General features: G+C 35.9%; 1 protein-coding gene across 1 annotated transcript; it reads left to right on the top strand.

Moving 5' to 3' along the window:
- Nucleotides 1-46: 46 nt before the first annotated feature.
- LOC120340691 (putative ammonium transporter 1) lies at nt 47-13,191 on the top strand. The gene is made up of 12 exons (XM_039409029.2): nt 47-61; nt 7,488-7,645; nt 8,038-8,255; nt 8,846-8,883; nt 9,045-9,199; nt 9,346-9,517; nt 9,896-10,050; nt 10,769-10,930; nt 11,546-11,704; nt 11,807-11,962; nt 12,174-12,303; nt 12,972-13,191. The coding sequence occupies exons 2-12, from the start codon at nt 7,561-7,563 to the stop codon at nt 13,102-13,104; spliced, it is 1,563 nt and encodes a 520-aa protein (XP_039264963.2). The 5' UTR covers nt 47-61; nt 7,488-7,560; the 3' UTR covers nt 13,105-13,191.
- The last annotated feature ends 1,505 nt before the right edge of the window (nt 13,192-14,696 follow it).

Here is a 14,696-nt window from a genome sequence, read left to right as displayed (position 1 = left end):
TATCTTATGCAATGCTCCTATATTTGCGGATAAGAGCGTTCGCAATCGGGCAAGATTCACGGTAAGGTAAAATTCAAAATGCACTTTTCAGTTTAGAGAGTCTAAATAGTTTTTCAAAGTTTGCCCAACTCGACTTGGAATGTTGCCATAAAAGAGACCATGACGATTATTCACTCATTAGTGAAAGATTACACTCACTCAACAGTAGAGACGGAATAAATCGAATTATTCTCGCCAAATTTTATCATTTCAAATTTTCAATCAACAAACTGTTACTGTACAATTCATCGCGGTGTTCGACACACTCACTCGTATTAATTACAACGTGTGAATATATATGTTTCGAAACTATGACAACTTCATAATTATTAGAATCATTTGCAAACTCCTATCATATCGATATGGCTGTTATGTCAGTATCTATAACTGTGGTTTTCAAACAGTGGGGTACACGCCACAAACGGGGCGCGAGACTTGACAAATTCTAAAAATTGGGCGCGTCTTAAAAAGTTAGAGAAGCACTGATCTATAGGGAAATCATAAAATATTGAGGTGATAATGGCAACGTCGTCATGTGGCAGTTGACACAAGGATTGGAGGGTTGAAACTTTGATTCATGGACGTACAGGTAGAGTGTTAAAAATTTCATTATGCCGAAACTTTTGAAAGCAATTGTTAACTAATGTTAAACTCTTGGAAGAACACGTGGGAACTCCTTAGGGAAATGAGTGAAAGAAATGAAATCTTATCACAACTGGGCAGATTTTTTCGTGAAAAATTTTCCGCCGATTGTGTGACACGATTTGAAGTTAGGTGTCACATTTTATTGTTATTATTTGTAACGATTTTATAAAGTGAAGATATGAGCATGAGCCTACAAATAACTTAAAATGAAGAGCGAAACAATATGGAGACTGGTATTCGGACTGTTGCAACCTCGAAGTATGGAAATTGATTACGTACGTGTTCAATTCGCTCCAAGTATGGAAATTAATGATATTTATGTTCAATAGGCTTTTAGAGTGATATGCACTTCTGTTTATGACATTTTAAAATAATAGGTATATGCTCGTGTCAGAGAATTATTAGTCAGCCATACTGAACTGTATTGACAAGCATGCAAAGTTTTGATAATTACCGTTGCTACATGGCGTTGAAATCGATCGTGTACAATATTGGCAGCTACTAATCTATATAGTATTCAAATGCCAAGTGACGTGTTAACGATATGCGGCAGGAAGGTTGCCAAGTTTTGTTATAATGTGATATAAAGTGTGATTGATTAAAAGAAGTTATATATATATATATATATAGTTTAATAGTATTTAGAGAATGTATGTTATCGTGTTCAGGCTGATAAAAATCTCGGATGTATGGTTTCGTTTGACCTTACCGAAAATATCAATGCTTGTTTCTATATAAATTTTAATCATGCCATGCTGTGGCCAAATAATATATTAACGTTTGCATAGTCTAACTCAATGGTCGGCAACCTTTTTCAAGTGACGGACCGGTAAAGTCTGACCAAAATCTTGGCGGACCACCTTTATACAAACGAACTAAGCCTATGCAATAAATTAAATGCATTATGAAATTGATGCTATTTAACGCGATATCTGTATTTGTTTGATGGCCATTAACTGTTCCCATATTCGAGATATGGTCGACATTGACACACGTAACGTGTTTCTTACATCCACCCTACTTCGATATTTCGTTTTTGTAGTTATCAATATTGAAAACCAGGCCTCACATTATTAAGATTTCGGGAAAGTTAACAATGCCTGTATCATTTTGTTGGGAAGATCTTATTCGGATTCTTATATGGGCGTAGAGAAAACAATTGACCCAGCATTATTGCGACATACTGACATGGCAATTGTTTATGAAGTCAGACATGCTGCTCAATAGTGTTGTGCAATGGTCGGCAAACTTCATGTACTTGCGGGCCAAATATACACATTTCCGGTAGCGCGCGGGCCGCAATATTTCTATTTACGCCTTCAAACAATCGCTACATTAATTGAACTTCAATAACGCATTCGCATTGTTGCGCTTCTATTGCTGTGTTGAAAGCCTGCCACAATGGGATGTGTACGTGGCGTTTTTTAATATATTATCCAACAATACATTGTTTTTATCTACTTATTATCTGATGTTTTTATGGCAACCTGTCGTCCAAATGATGATCTGACAGGCGAGTACGACGAAATTTATTCTAAGTGTAATGCATTTGAGATAAAGCTGCTCAATGCCATATATTCTTCCGACCGTGCACATTACACCTTTTGCACTAACGCATAGATGAGCTATGGCGCAGTCCCGGGTCTTGGGGTCGAATTTTCGACGACTCACTCGTTCCGTAACGTAGTAGTATATATTTACGGTTTAACATCAAAACCCTTAACAACTGCAATGCTGACTGGGCATATCGAGCAAACCGGTTTAGGAATGTGCAAGAAATAAAAACATTTTTCCGTCCAAGCGCTTTGGAATGCTCGACCCTCGTCGCTCCGTTTCCCAGACATTTTTAATTTTTAAAAATCAAAATTAACTCGAACGATATACAACCAACACTACTTATTACAAAACAAGCACCGTACATCAGCACTTGTTACCACATAAATCCGTGTAGAGGCAATAATAAATTTAGAATCATATTTGGTTTTATGTATTAAATGTCGGGTCGTTCGAGAGCCGCAACAAATTAGCTCACGGTCCGCATTTGATCCGCAGTTTTGCCGACCCCTGGCGTTGTGTTTGTCTGGTTTACTGTTGTGCCCAGAAATCTTAGCTGTTTGATATACATTAGTCATTATAGCTAGTAGTACTATGGATATCACGCAGAGGATGTTTTCGGTTATGTACGAACGGAAACAATAGTTATATATTAGTAATAGAAATTGCAATATGAGCAATAATGTTTCATCAATATAATTATCAGTTATTGCATGATATAATATTCCGGAAAAGTATGCCAATGCATACTTGATTAGAATCTCGAGACAAGCTAACTGAAGTATTATGAATGATTCTATCATCAGCCGATATATTGAGCTTTATCTCAGTTATAAAATATTCATTTATTTCTACATGTCGGCTCGTATAGAACACTGATTGTGCAAGTCAAATAAGAGCTATAAATTTAGAGAACTAACTATCAAAATTTTAAGATCGGAATTGGAGTGATGGACACCTTTAAATGTTATTGAAAAAATATTTTTGTTCGTTATGTAGGCTAGAATAAAATAAATTCAGTGGTATTCAAACTTTTTTTACCATCGCCCCCCTACAGTAGTTTATACAAGTTCATCGCCCCCCCCCCGGCACTGCGAAAAAAATGTAAAGTCTGAAATGAATATATTACAGACCGAATAATGAGACAAATCATAGTTTATAGTATTTTTTGATGAGATGGATGAGCTTGGTGTTCTTCAGCGAGTTTTTTATATTATCTAAAATTACCCTGTTTACTGATGGAAAGGCGATTTCGTTGTTTTGATAGCAATAGTAGCACAGCTGAAAAGCCCTCATCATATTAGCGGTCGGAAATAAAAGATCCAGGGTTCTACCTCCTCAAAAACCGCTGTGTACTCTTGCCTTATAGCATTTAACTCCCTAAATTCACCCCTTTTTACATTTAGGGTTGCTAATCTTTTGCGGGTCGCATATAATCGTCTTATTGAAAAATTATTACAATGACGTTTAATGTGACACTGTCTTGTTGCTGCATCACGCTTGATAGCTTTACGACGCCAGATTGGAAGATTTTCTAAATGGGCATCACTAATCCTAGTTCTAGCTTGTTCTTTGTAATGTTCATTTTCGAAAATAATTGTTCGCACACATATGTACTTCCAAACATCGAACGCATGGTTTGTCAAATGTTGATGAAGATTTTCTTTTAAGAAGATACATTCTTACAAAAATTAAGCAGTGATGAATCCCTCGAATAGAATATGAATTTTATTTCCTTATTGCATTGCAATATATTCTAATATTTACTGCGCTATTGAACCCCTGCACTCAGCATCAACTTTTCTGCGTGTTTCCTATTGTCTAATTATAATTGAATTATAGGCTCGTTAAACGAGAAGCTGTTTAATATAATTTTAAGGATATAATAAAATTTTGTCTAAACGTGCCTCACGATAAATTCTGTTCATAAAAAAATGTAATTTACTCCTCGAGCGTAGATTGTAAATAAAATTGATTCATCGCCAAAACCGCCGTTTGGATGTTTCCACGGGCATAGACTTCCTTGTTTACTTCGTGACATTGGCCATTCAGCAAGATGCAAAAATAAACATAACAATGCTCCCTTTTGCATCAGACACATTTCTCACTCAGACAGATTTTCAGGCGTGGCGTGAAAATTACCTCATTTTGGCGTTTTTGAATTATATTCGTTAGTTTTTAGTTGTTTTTCGGAAATTTATCGGAAGCCAATGATCACTTTGTCTCCCCAGAAGTTTCAGTTTATTTACAGTAGGCAAAAATTTGGTGTAGAAATATCTTTGATGGACTAGGCTTAAATTCTTTACTGGTACTTATAAAAAAACAGATTCTAGAGTGATATGAATTAGAATGATAGTTTGAAACAAATACCCCGTTTTACAGGCAACAACTCGCAAAACCACTCTTAAAATACGCACCGAAAATTTTAAAATGGTAAAGTATAGGAAAAATTTTCCGGGGCAAAGGTCGGGGAACGGTCCATTCAGTGGAGCGTCCTGGGCCTGATTATTTTACTTCGGCAGCCGTATTTTGCCGACCACTGGGATACGGAAACGACCGTATCTTACTGCGAAGTCGAGTCCAGCACTCCTTTCGCGTGTGATAATCGCCTACGTGATTCAAACATACGAAAGCACGCAGAGTACAGTAATCAAGTGCACGATGCGCCGAACAAAAACAGGTTTCTAAAAATCGCCCCCTTCGACTTTTTCGCCCCCCTCTGTAGCGTTATCGCCCACCGGGGGCGATATCGCCCACTTTGGGAATCACCTAGATCAGTGCTCTTCAATCTTTTTGTTATTGCGGAACCCCTGATATCATTTTTCGTTTTTTATGGAACTCCAAATAACAAAAATAAAACACGAAATACTCGTAACACGGAATATTTGTAATTCAAATATTTCCATCTCATCAACGAAACAGAAAGAAGGTAACAAGCGTGAAATTCAAAGACTAGGTTGTTCTTGCATTTTCTTTGCAATCTTCTTGAATCGTGGCTCCACGGCGCTCAAAGCAATTCTCATACTGGTGTCTACACTCTTCAAACAACTTCTTTTTTGTTATTAATAGTTGTTAAAGCAGAAAATGCTGATTTACACAAATAGGTATTGGGAAATTGACACAGAAGTTTTAATGCATTTTTGCAATTGCTGTACCCTCTTTGTGAAGAGAAATCCAAAAATATTCCTTCCCATTTTTTTCGAAGGTTTCCTCAGAATTAATATCATTACGGATATCTAGGAGTCCTTCTTGCTGTTGCGCACTTAGAAATTCATCCAAAAATGGAAAAGAAGAATAATCATTTTTTGCAACTTTACTGGCCCAGCAGTCATTTTTTCCTTTACGCGGAACAAGGAACCCTATAAACTCACGGAACCCCACTGCATGCGTTGCGGAACCCATGTAGAAGAGCACTGACCTAGATAGCTGATTGATTAAAAGGAGTTGATTTTCTACCAAGCCTATATACTGCTTTGTACCGTAAGCGAAATTTGCAATGAGAATCAAATTGTAAAGTTTTCTGATTAAGTTAGTTCCTGGTTCAAATAGCGTCACTGTATATCAATTTGAAAAATAACTGATGATTCACTGAACGCTTGTACATCGGTAATGTATTTTATTCTAAGAATTTGCATTCATCGCATGGAATTGATAATACGGTGCTTTTATCTCCTGCAAACCAGTAATTGGCCCATCATTTGTGGTTAGAAATGATATACATTAAGATATATCAGGCGAAAGTTCTGTTGTGATGACGTTATACGATAACATATATATTTGAAATAGAGTAATATTAAACCGACTGAGCAAGACGAGGATAAATGCTAAATTACCGATGTTGGCATACATATATAAATTGATTTGTTTATTTATTCGAAGGTTTAAATTTTGTCTTATCGCGTAGGCAAAATAAAGCTTGTCAGCGCAATGAAGTGAGGAATATTCTCAGGTGGATTTAGGCTATATTGAATAGACGTTAGAAGATTGGACTTAATGTAGCTAGAATATAGGGTAACATTCTTAATTGAGAACAATCAGTATTTACATTATACATCTGATTTTTGTCAGCAAAATTGTCAAAAATGGCAAAAAATTCTTCGAGTTTATAGCCGCTTGAAAAAGGGGAAAATAATATTTCCAGAATAAACCTATTCAACGCGTCAGACATTTTCGCCAAGTTGAATTTAGTAAATTTCAAAGGATACTTAGTTTTAGACAATATAATTTTGCAGCCCCTCAATTTGTGTATTATCGAAGATTTTAGGCACGGAGGGATAAAGAAATTACCTTTCAATTCAACAACTTCACGAGTCCGTTATGAGTTTAAAAGGCTGTCGGCAGTGCACTTGCAGCTTAAGTCTAACGAATTCGCTACTGCATCCTTACGTCTTTGAGTTTAGATATTCAAAGTCTGATAAACTCGTGGTATCGGTCTTATCGTCGAATGTTTTTAATCTTCTCTAATGGATTAAATTTTTCAAGGTAGTAAGTGGGCATAGTGTGGATTTATTTGAAATATACACAACAATAATTAAAACGTATTTTCAAAAGAGGGATAAAGTCAAGTGGAATTTGATCTAAATGTCAGTATAGAAACATCTGATTTAATGTAGCCTATGTAGCTTCAATAATATCGAAATCATGTTTGACACTAACTAATCTCACTGAAGTCAGAAACTCTATCGTACTGTAATGCTATCCAAAATTTTCAACTGCCCAAGAAAGTGACAATGTGGGGAAAACAGTTGAAAAATATCTACAGACGGTTTGTGGTTATATATTGTAAACTGACTGAGTTCAAAGGAAATCATGATTAGCTCTGAAGTGAGTTTAAATATTAGGTACTCCTGAAGTATGCGCACCAAGATGTCGCATAACCTGAACCCTAACCTGGTACACAACCTGAGTTCAGGTTGTGCACCACCTTGGTGCGTATACTTCGGGAGGTCCAAATATTATCATGTATAAATCACTAAATAATTTATCTAGTCAGTTTATTATCTGTGCAACGGAGTCAACTACTTGAGATGACTTTAACAAATAATAAAATATGCTGGCTTCGACAGAAAAAGGCAGACGACATACATTTTTCATCCCTGATTATAATTTTTTGATTGTTAGTCAGCTCGCATAGACATGTGGCATGTCTTATCTTTTTAATCACAATTTCAATCCGACTTTACACATATAATAATGTAGAAAAGTGGATATTAGTTCAACTTTACTAACTTGTTGAAATTTCCCTGTAGATCGTAAAGTCTAGTGATAAATAAACGAAAAGCGAAAATTACAACGACGTATGGTATCTGAATATCGTGGAAAATGGCAGACATTGTGACGGAATCAGTTCAAGAACAAATTTTCTCTTTAAAAAAGAACCTCGATCAACAATTCAAAATATTTATTTGTAAGTGATTCGTAAATCACTCTATTTACATGTTCTCAAAAAGGTGTTATTTTTCAAATTGTTTTTATATTATTTGCCAAGTTTATATTTAAAGACTATAATTGAAAACTATGTATATGTTATTAGCTCACAATATAGTAATTGAGTCGATGTCAATATTTAAAACAGTCGTTTTAGAAGTTCCAACTCACAACAGTAAAAGATAGACTATTTGGGTATAACAGTTTACCGTCCGCGAATGAATCGTGTGGCGCATACCAGCCAATAGTGATTTAAAATTAGTATTGTCAAAAATTATAATCAATATTATTTGAATTTACAATAATAGAGTTGTACATAAAGCAATACCGTAATTGAAGCGTTTGGAAAAATACATTTATTTTGATTTTTAGCCATTTGGATCATTTTTATGCAATGTGGATTCGCTCTGCTTGAAGCGGGATCGGTGCGAAGCAAAAATACAACGAACATACTGTTTAAGAATTTTTTGGACGTTTTTGTCGGTGCTTTATCATACTGGGTGTTTGGATTTGCGTTTGCTTATGGAGTGCCCGGGAATGCATTCATTGGACATAATTACTTTTTCTCTAGATCAGTTTCCCACAGGGAGGTTTGTTCCAACTTTTTGAATTATTTTATATATAGGATATATAAATATAATATAACAGCGTCTCTCGTTATACATCTTGAGCGCTGAGATCTAAAACCCCAGTGATATTTATTAGCAATGGCAATGGTAGCAAGTTGTATAAAATAGTAATTGAGGAAATGAATGTTCATGAAGTTTTTTGTCTTTATTTTGTGTATGGACATTTGTCCTACAAAAGTAACACAGTAGAGTGGAATGTTTTCGTGTATAAGACTGTTGTGCTTTGCTCAATTTCAATCTCAATCCGTACCCTACACATTGTAAGTTCGATAAACCTGTTTCATCAACTTATAAAATGGGCTATAGCCTACATGGCACATCAGTGTATTATATTAAATACAAGCATATTATTTTAGATTCAGTCTTTTTTTCGTTTTATTTGTTCGTAGTTTGGACCAATTCTTTAACGCTCTGGCCAATACAAATATTTTATACAAATAACAAATTTGCGTCGAAGTCACAAAGAGTTTGAAATTATTATGTTTACGATGCTAGTTACGATGCTAGAAAGAAGAGTATTTTAGATTTAATTGATTTTTTTACTGTTTCAGATTTTGGGTAATATGTCATACGAGCTGGACATAGGAGGGTGAGTTCTATATATTTTAATTCGTGTAAAATGGTATTATATAATCGGTATTTGCATCGGTTTTAAATGAAGGTTCGGTATGATTTTTACTGGCTTGTTATACTATGTCCTTATAAGTCAATAAACAAAATAAATTAATTCATTGTCTTTGCTCTATACAGAACAAATTCACCCGAAGTTATGGAAGCAAGTGAATATTATTCTTCGTGGTTTTTCCATTTTGCGTTCGCAGCAACAGCTTCAACTATTGTATCAGGTGCAATGGCTGAAAGAACTCAATTTGTAGCTTATTTAATCTACAGTTTTGTCATAACAGGTAGGCCTTCGTTTTTTGCGATTCAAACATATTTAAAATAAAAAAGTTTGAATTGGTTTCAGCCAAATTTGAATAAGTATTTTTTTGTGGACTAATTATGATCTCATTGCGATTATTTATTGACTTGGCAATTTTAAACTTTACAGGTTATATTTATCCTGTTATGTCGCACTGGTGCTGGTCAGATAACGGTTTTCTTTACACTGGTGCGGGATTAGGAGTTCGGTTCATTGATTTTGCAGGAAGTGGTGTTGTACACGTTACTGGTGGAACAGCTGCTCTGGTAGGAGCTATAATTCTGGGTCCAAGGATAGGAAGGTTAGTAACATTTGCTACACTGTATTGCCAGATTACAATGAAATACAAATTGCAATTAAAACGCCAAGAGGAAAAGGAGGTGGTGTTGAAAACTACCATGGAATTAGAGAATTCACTTCAATATTTATGATCAGTTTCATCTTTTTCATACAGCAAAACCAATTTTATAAAAAATTTCTTGTGAAAGTTAGACAGAAAGTGATGAAAATTTTTGGTAACATTTGCATTCCCCCGAACACAAGATATATATTCGGGCTGTCGAAAATACAAAATTCAAATCTCACGTTAAATATGAACCACATTTTTATATTCTCGATAAGAAACTGGTATAATGTAAACTTAAAACTAGTCGAAAAATCAATCTTTGAACTATACCAGGTTTTCTAAGGATGATGACGATGACCCAGAAAAATCCAAAAATAAATTTGATAATAACTTGAGAGGTCACAGTGTTCCCCTTGCCAGCATGGGGGGATTCATTCTATTTGCTGGATTTCTCGCATTCAACGGTGGATCACAGAGTACTATTTCTAGTAAGTAAATTTTTTTTTAGAATTTAAATTATAAAATTTGACCAGTGGAATTCCAGTACAATGCCTGACCAGTGGCGTATCTGAGTAAAATGACAGCCATGATGAAATTTGAAAATGCTCCCCATTGATCGTTAACTGACAGTTTTTAACGACTGCTGTTGAATTGACACACTTGTAATTTAATATTTAAGTATTTTCCACGGTTAAAGCCCTTTCGCGCTCCTACACAAGCGGCGCCCATGGCACGAGTAATGGCTTTAATACCCGCCTAGATACACCATTGTGCATGACATGACGGAGGCGAACAAGTGGAACGGAAAAAGTGTTCCTATGATGTAATATAAAAAAAGAGGAAATTGACCTAACTAACGAGGTCCATAGTACATAGTAGCAGGGAAATGAAAATCATACGCCATTGTGCATGACATGACGGAGGCGAACAAGTGTGACGGAATAAAGTGTTTCTATGATGTAATATAAAATAAGAGGAAATTGACTTAAATAACGAGGTACATAGTAGCAGAGAAAAGAAAATCAGTCATCTTTACGTATACAGTTGAATTGAATTAGTCGGGAAAAACAACAAAAGCAACAACAATTTATTTTTGTGCAATCAAGTTACTACTAACCTGCCAATATTATCGTTTTAAGCGAAATTAATGTAATTTCAGTTATAGTTCGACACCTCCATCGACACCTTTTTCACTTCTACTTTTAGACGGCACAGACGGTGTAACGATGTCAATGTCAGTGGTAAACACTATCATATCTGCCTCATCTGGCGGACTTTCAGCTTTAGTTTTCAACATAATTTTCTCACATTTCAAGGGACGAGAAGCGTATTGGTCACTGATTATCGCTATTAACGGAGGACTTGCAGGTAGGCTGATGACGTCCAATTTTATACGTTACAACGATCTCAATTGGACAAAATGCTACATCAATAAAAATTATTTAAAAACAACCGAAACTAATAGTCTTCTAGGCCTAGCGCATTCAGACACCTATACAAATACTCAAATTATAGACTCGTTTTTTTATTAGTTATGCGGAAGGCGTTTTTTACAGCAATACCATGCACTTCAGTTATGCCAAAATATAAAACTCATGCTTTCCAGAATAGTTTAGGCGCACGTTACCTATTCTCCATGGCATCGCAAGGATCGTCGCAGTAAAACATGTACATGGTGACATCCGTCAGAAAGCTACATAAAAGTAGATTGCAGGGCTAGATTTGTATGCATTGATTGTGTTATTATTTATGTCGGTAGCCTGACAACAAAATCACACTTCCGTTATCGAAACGACACTACCATAAGGGGTTGAAGGCGAAATTGCGGTATCGTTAACGGTGGCGAAGTTCAAGATCATCTGTATCCTTCGCTGATGTTGTGGAAATGATAATTGAAATGAAATCGGGGCCTAGCCTAGTGTAGTTGTTTAAATGCCCCAATTCTTTACTCATTTCAACCCGTCTATTATTATTACTGTTCAGGCATGGTATCAGTGTGCGCTAGCAGCAACGATACCCACCCATGGGCAGCTGTAGTTATCGGAACAGTTTCTGGCGTTATGATGGTGGTAACGGAACATTTGCTGATTAAACACAGAATTGATGATCCTATTGGAGCAATTCCGGTGCATTTAGCAGGAGGTAATTTCTTATCTACTCATTCCCTCGGGAGGTAGTTTATTATCTACTTCCTCTTGGTTGTCGAACGACTGAATTGTCAATTTTCACCTTCTTTACGTTTAGGACTCACCGGAGTGCTGCTTGCGCCCTTTTTCGTTATTCGGGGCTTGAAGGTTGACGGTACATATATAGGGGGGATTTTACTGGGTGGGCATGGAATGGCTTTTGCTTCTCTTGGCTGGAATATCTTTGGAACACTCTGCATTATTTTTTGGACAGGTTAGAAAAAGACTAGTCTATAGAATTCTACGTGATATAGCCGTTTAACAGACTCATAAGTTGGGTATTGTAGATGTAAATTTTCTGTTCATTACTTTGCAGTTCAATAAACTTTTAATTTTCTTGGAATAAGCAATAAAATTACTGCCAACGATAAAGAAAATTTCATAGCGTTATACTGATAAAGAATGTAGACTATTGTGTTTTTAAGGGATGAACTGCTTGGTTGTGTTTACCGCATTAAAGATGATGGGATTATTACGAGTTACCGAAAATGAAGAATTGTTAGGACTAGATATCAAGAAACATGGAGAGCCAGCATATCCCGAAACGTATCATCTGTAAGTTATTTTCTAATCAGCTATAATGTAATATACATAGATGGTGCTACACGCCCGTTGCTCAGTGATCTAAACCACATGTCTCTGAAATAGCGTAAACTTTAATGGGCAATGAATGAAATTGCCCCAGGCCAAGTCTTATCACATCCAATGACATTTCCCCATTTCACAGATTTGAAATGGTGATTAACAGAACGATTGCGTCCTTCCGTTTGAACAGTCAACCATGCATATAATATATACTCTGTTCTTCAATATAATTCGATACTCCTCTGAAACAACTATTGATTTGAGTCAGGTCATGTTAAATTTTATTCGATCAGACAGAAACAGTGGTTTTGCAAGTTGAAAAGCCAACCAAGCCAAGAGTTAGATCACGTCATTCAATAAGTTATTCCAGAAACCTCGACTAGCAAAATTTCAAGTCTATCGGCAAATACCATATTCATCGCAATACATTACAAAATAATTCCGTAAGAGAATTGCGATTACATTCATGCTAAGAATATAATGGTCGAATCTTAAATATATATCACAGGAAGAATATCTAAATTTTCTACATGTCTTACAATACCACGACCGCAAGTAGATTGCAATATCTTGTCGTACTAACTTAATACAATTTTTTTTAAATGCATGCATAAGCTAAAACTCAACCTATTCCACAGACTGACAAATGAAAACGATATGTCTCCAAAACCTCCTATACGTCCATACAATAGACCAGCATCTCAAGTCTACTCTGACAATGAAAGAACTTTTACGGTGCATGAAACGGGATGCAGGTCTGACGTCGAATAACACAACATAAATATGTAAAATACATATTTGCAATAACATGATACTATCCGATCAATTGAGTGGGTATACTTAAGGATATATTGATAACGCTTAAATTAGTTTTCTTCCAAAGGAAATAAAACTACTTTCCGGCAATCACTTTCATGCTCACGTCCCAAAGATTTCATCAAAACTCTTTTGTGATTCCAGCTCTCAGTAATTTGACTATAAAAGGTCATATTCGGGCAATAAAAACCTCATTCTGATTATGATATCAAGCGTAGTCGGATAATCCAACGTTAGTAAATATATTCAATCTACTGAGTTTTTAATATTATTGCCAAATCTCAGATCTTTAATATTAAAAACACAAGTGTATTTGCAAATTGTTTACTACTCCAAATTTATGAGCACGGAACAAATTTCCCTATGCACTGTTTTGTTGTGTACATCTATGATATTATTTTGTTATTTTTTGTAAACTACTTGCCATTTTTACAATAAAAAAGTTTCGTCAATTCTGATATCAGGAGTAAAAAGCTCCATGCTATGGTCTAGTACAGCGACCCCGATGGGGTCGTGAAGATTTTCCGGGGTCGCCTAACTTCTGTAGAACATGCGCACACAAGTGAATAGGATTTAAAAATTGAAATTTGTGCTGGTCGGCAAATACGGTAAAATTTCCAACTTCGGATTTTTCAGCAATAACTCGACCATTTATTGTCCAAACGGCCCCAAAATTGGTCGATTCTTTTTATAGCTTGTTTGATCATGTTACATCCGAATACGTTGTTGACCCGCTGGTACGCGAATCGGATTTATTGCCAAGTCTGCGAGAAGTTACGTTTTTTTTTATCAGTGTCGTCCAGCGTTTCTCACACTGTGTGCCGCAGCACGCTAGTGTGCCGCAAGAGCTTCTCAGGTGAGCCGCCGCGGAGCTTTTTGAAATTTTAGAAAATAAGCTGTTTGTATTACACATAGGCATGCATGCAACGGGCAGGCTTGTAAAACTTGAGTATTCAGTATTAGACATGTAATATAAATATATTTGCCTTATCGTTGTAGTAAGAGTGACTTTCTACTATGGCTGAAATTAAAAGCAAAAAAGGGAACGACGAAACCTCGTTTCAATTGGTTCTCAAAACAGACACACACACATCGCATTAACATTTGCATAATATTTTGTTTAAAGATAACTTTATTTTGTTACAAGTGTGCCGCGGAATATTTTTCATTCGCTAAGTGCGCCGTAAGCAAAAAGGGTTCGAGAACTACTGGTGTAGCTGCTTGGTTGTGGAATATACAAAGCAAAGTTGCTTTATTTGGCGGAGTATTGGCACTTTAGGTTTCGATCAGTTTCGAAAGCACTTTGTTAATTTGCGCACGTGTCCAAAATCCACGAATCGGCTGCGTGTTTTGTCCACATCGACCCCACAAAAAAGTGAACATTTTCGTATTGCAATATTACGTATTTAGACTTTTCATAGATAATTTCGACGTGTTCCGAGTATTCAAACACAAAACCACAACAAATTTCAGCCTAATAAAAGGCACCAGAAAGATGTGATTCCGTACACGTTTTCCTATTTTACTCTCATGCTCTGTTTTACTTT

This window comes from Styela clava, chromosome 14 (genome assembly GCF_964204865.1).
Source record: "Styela clava chromosome 14, kaStyClav1.hap1.2, whole genome shotgun sequence".
Taxonomy (NCBI): Eukaryota; Metazoa; Chordata; class Ascidiacea; order Stolidobranchia; family Styelidae; genus Styela; species Styela clava.
Note: the sequence above shows the minus strand (reverse complement) of the source record. Positions and strands in the feature narration are given on the sequence as shown.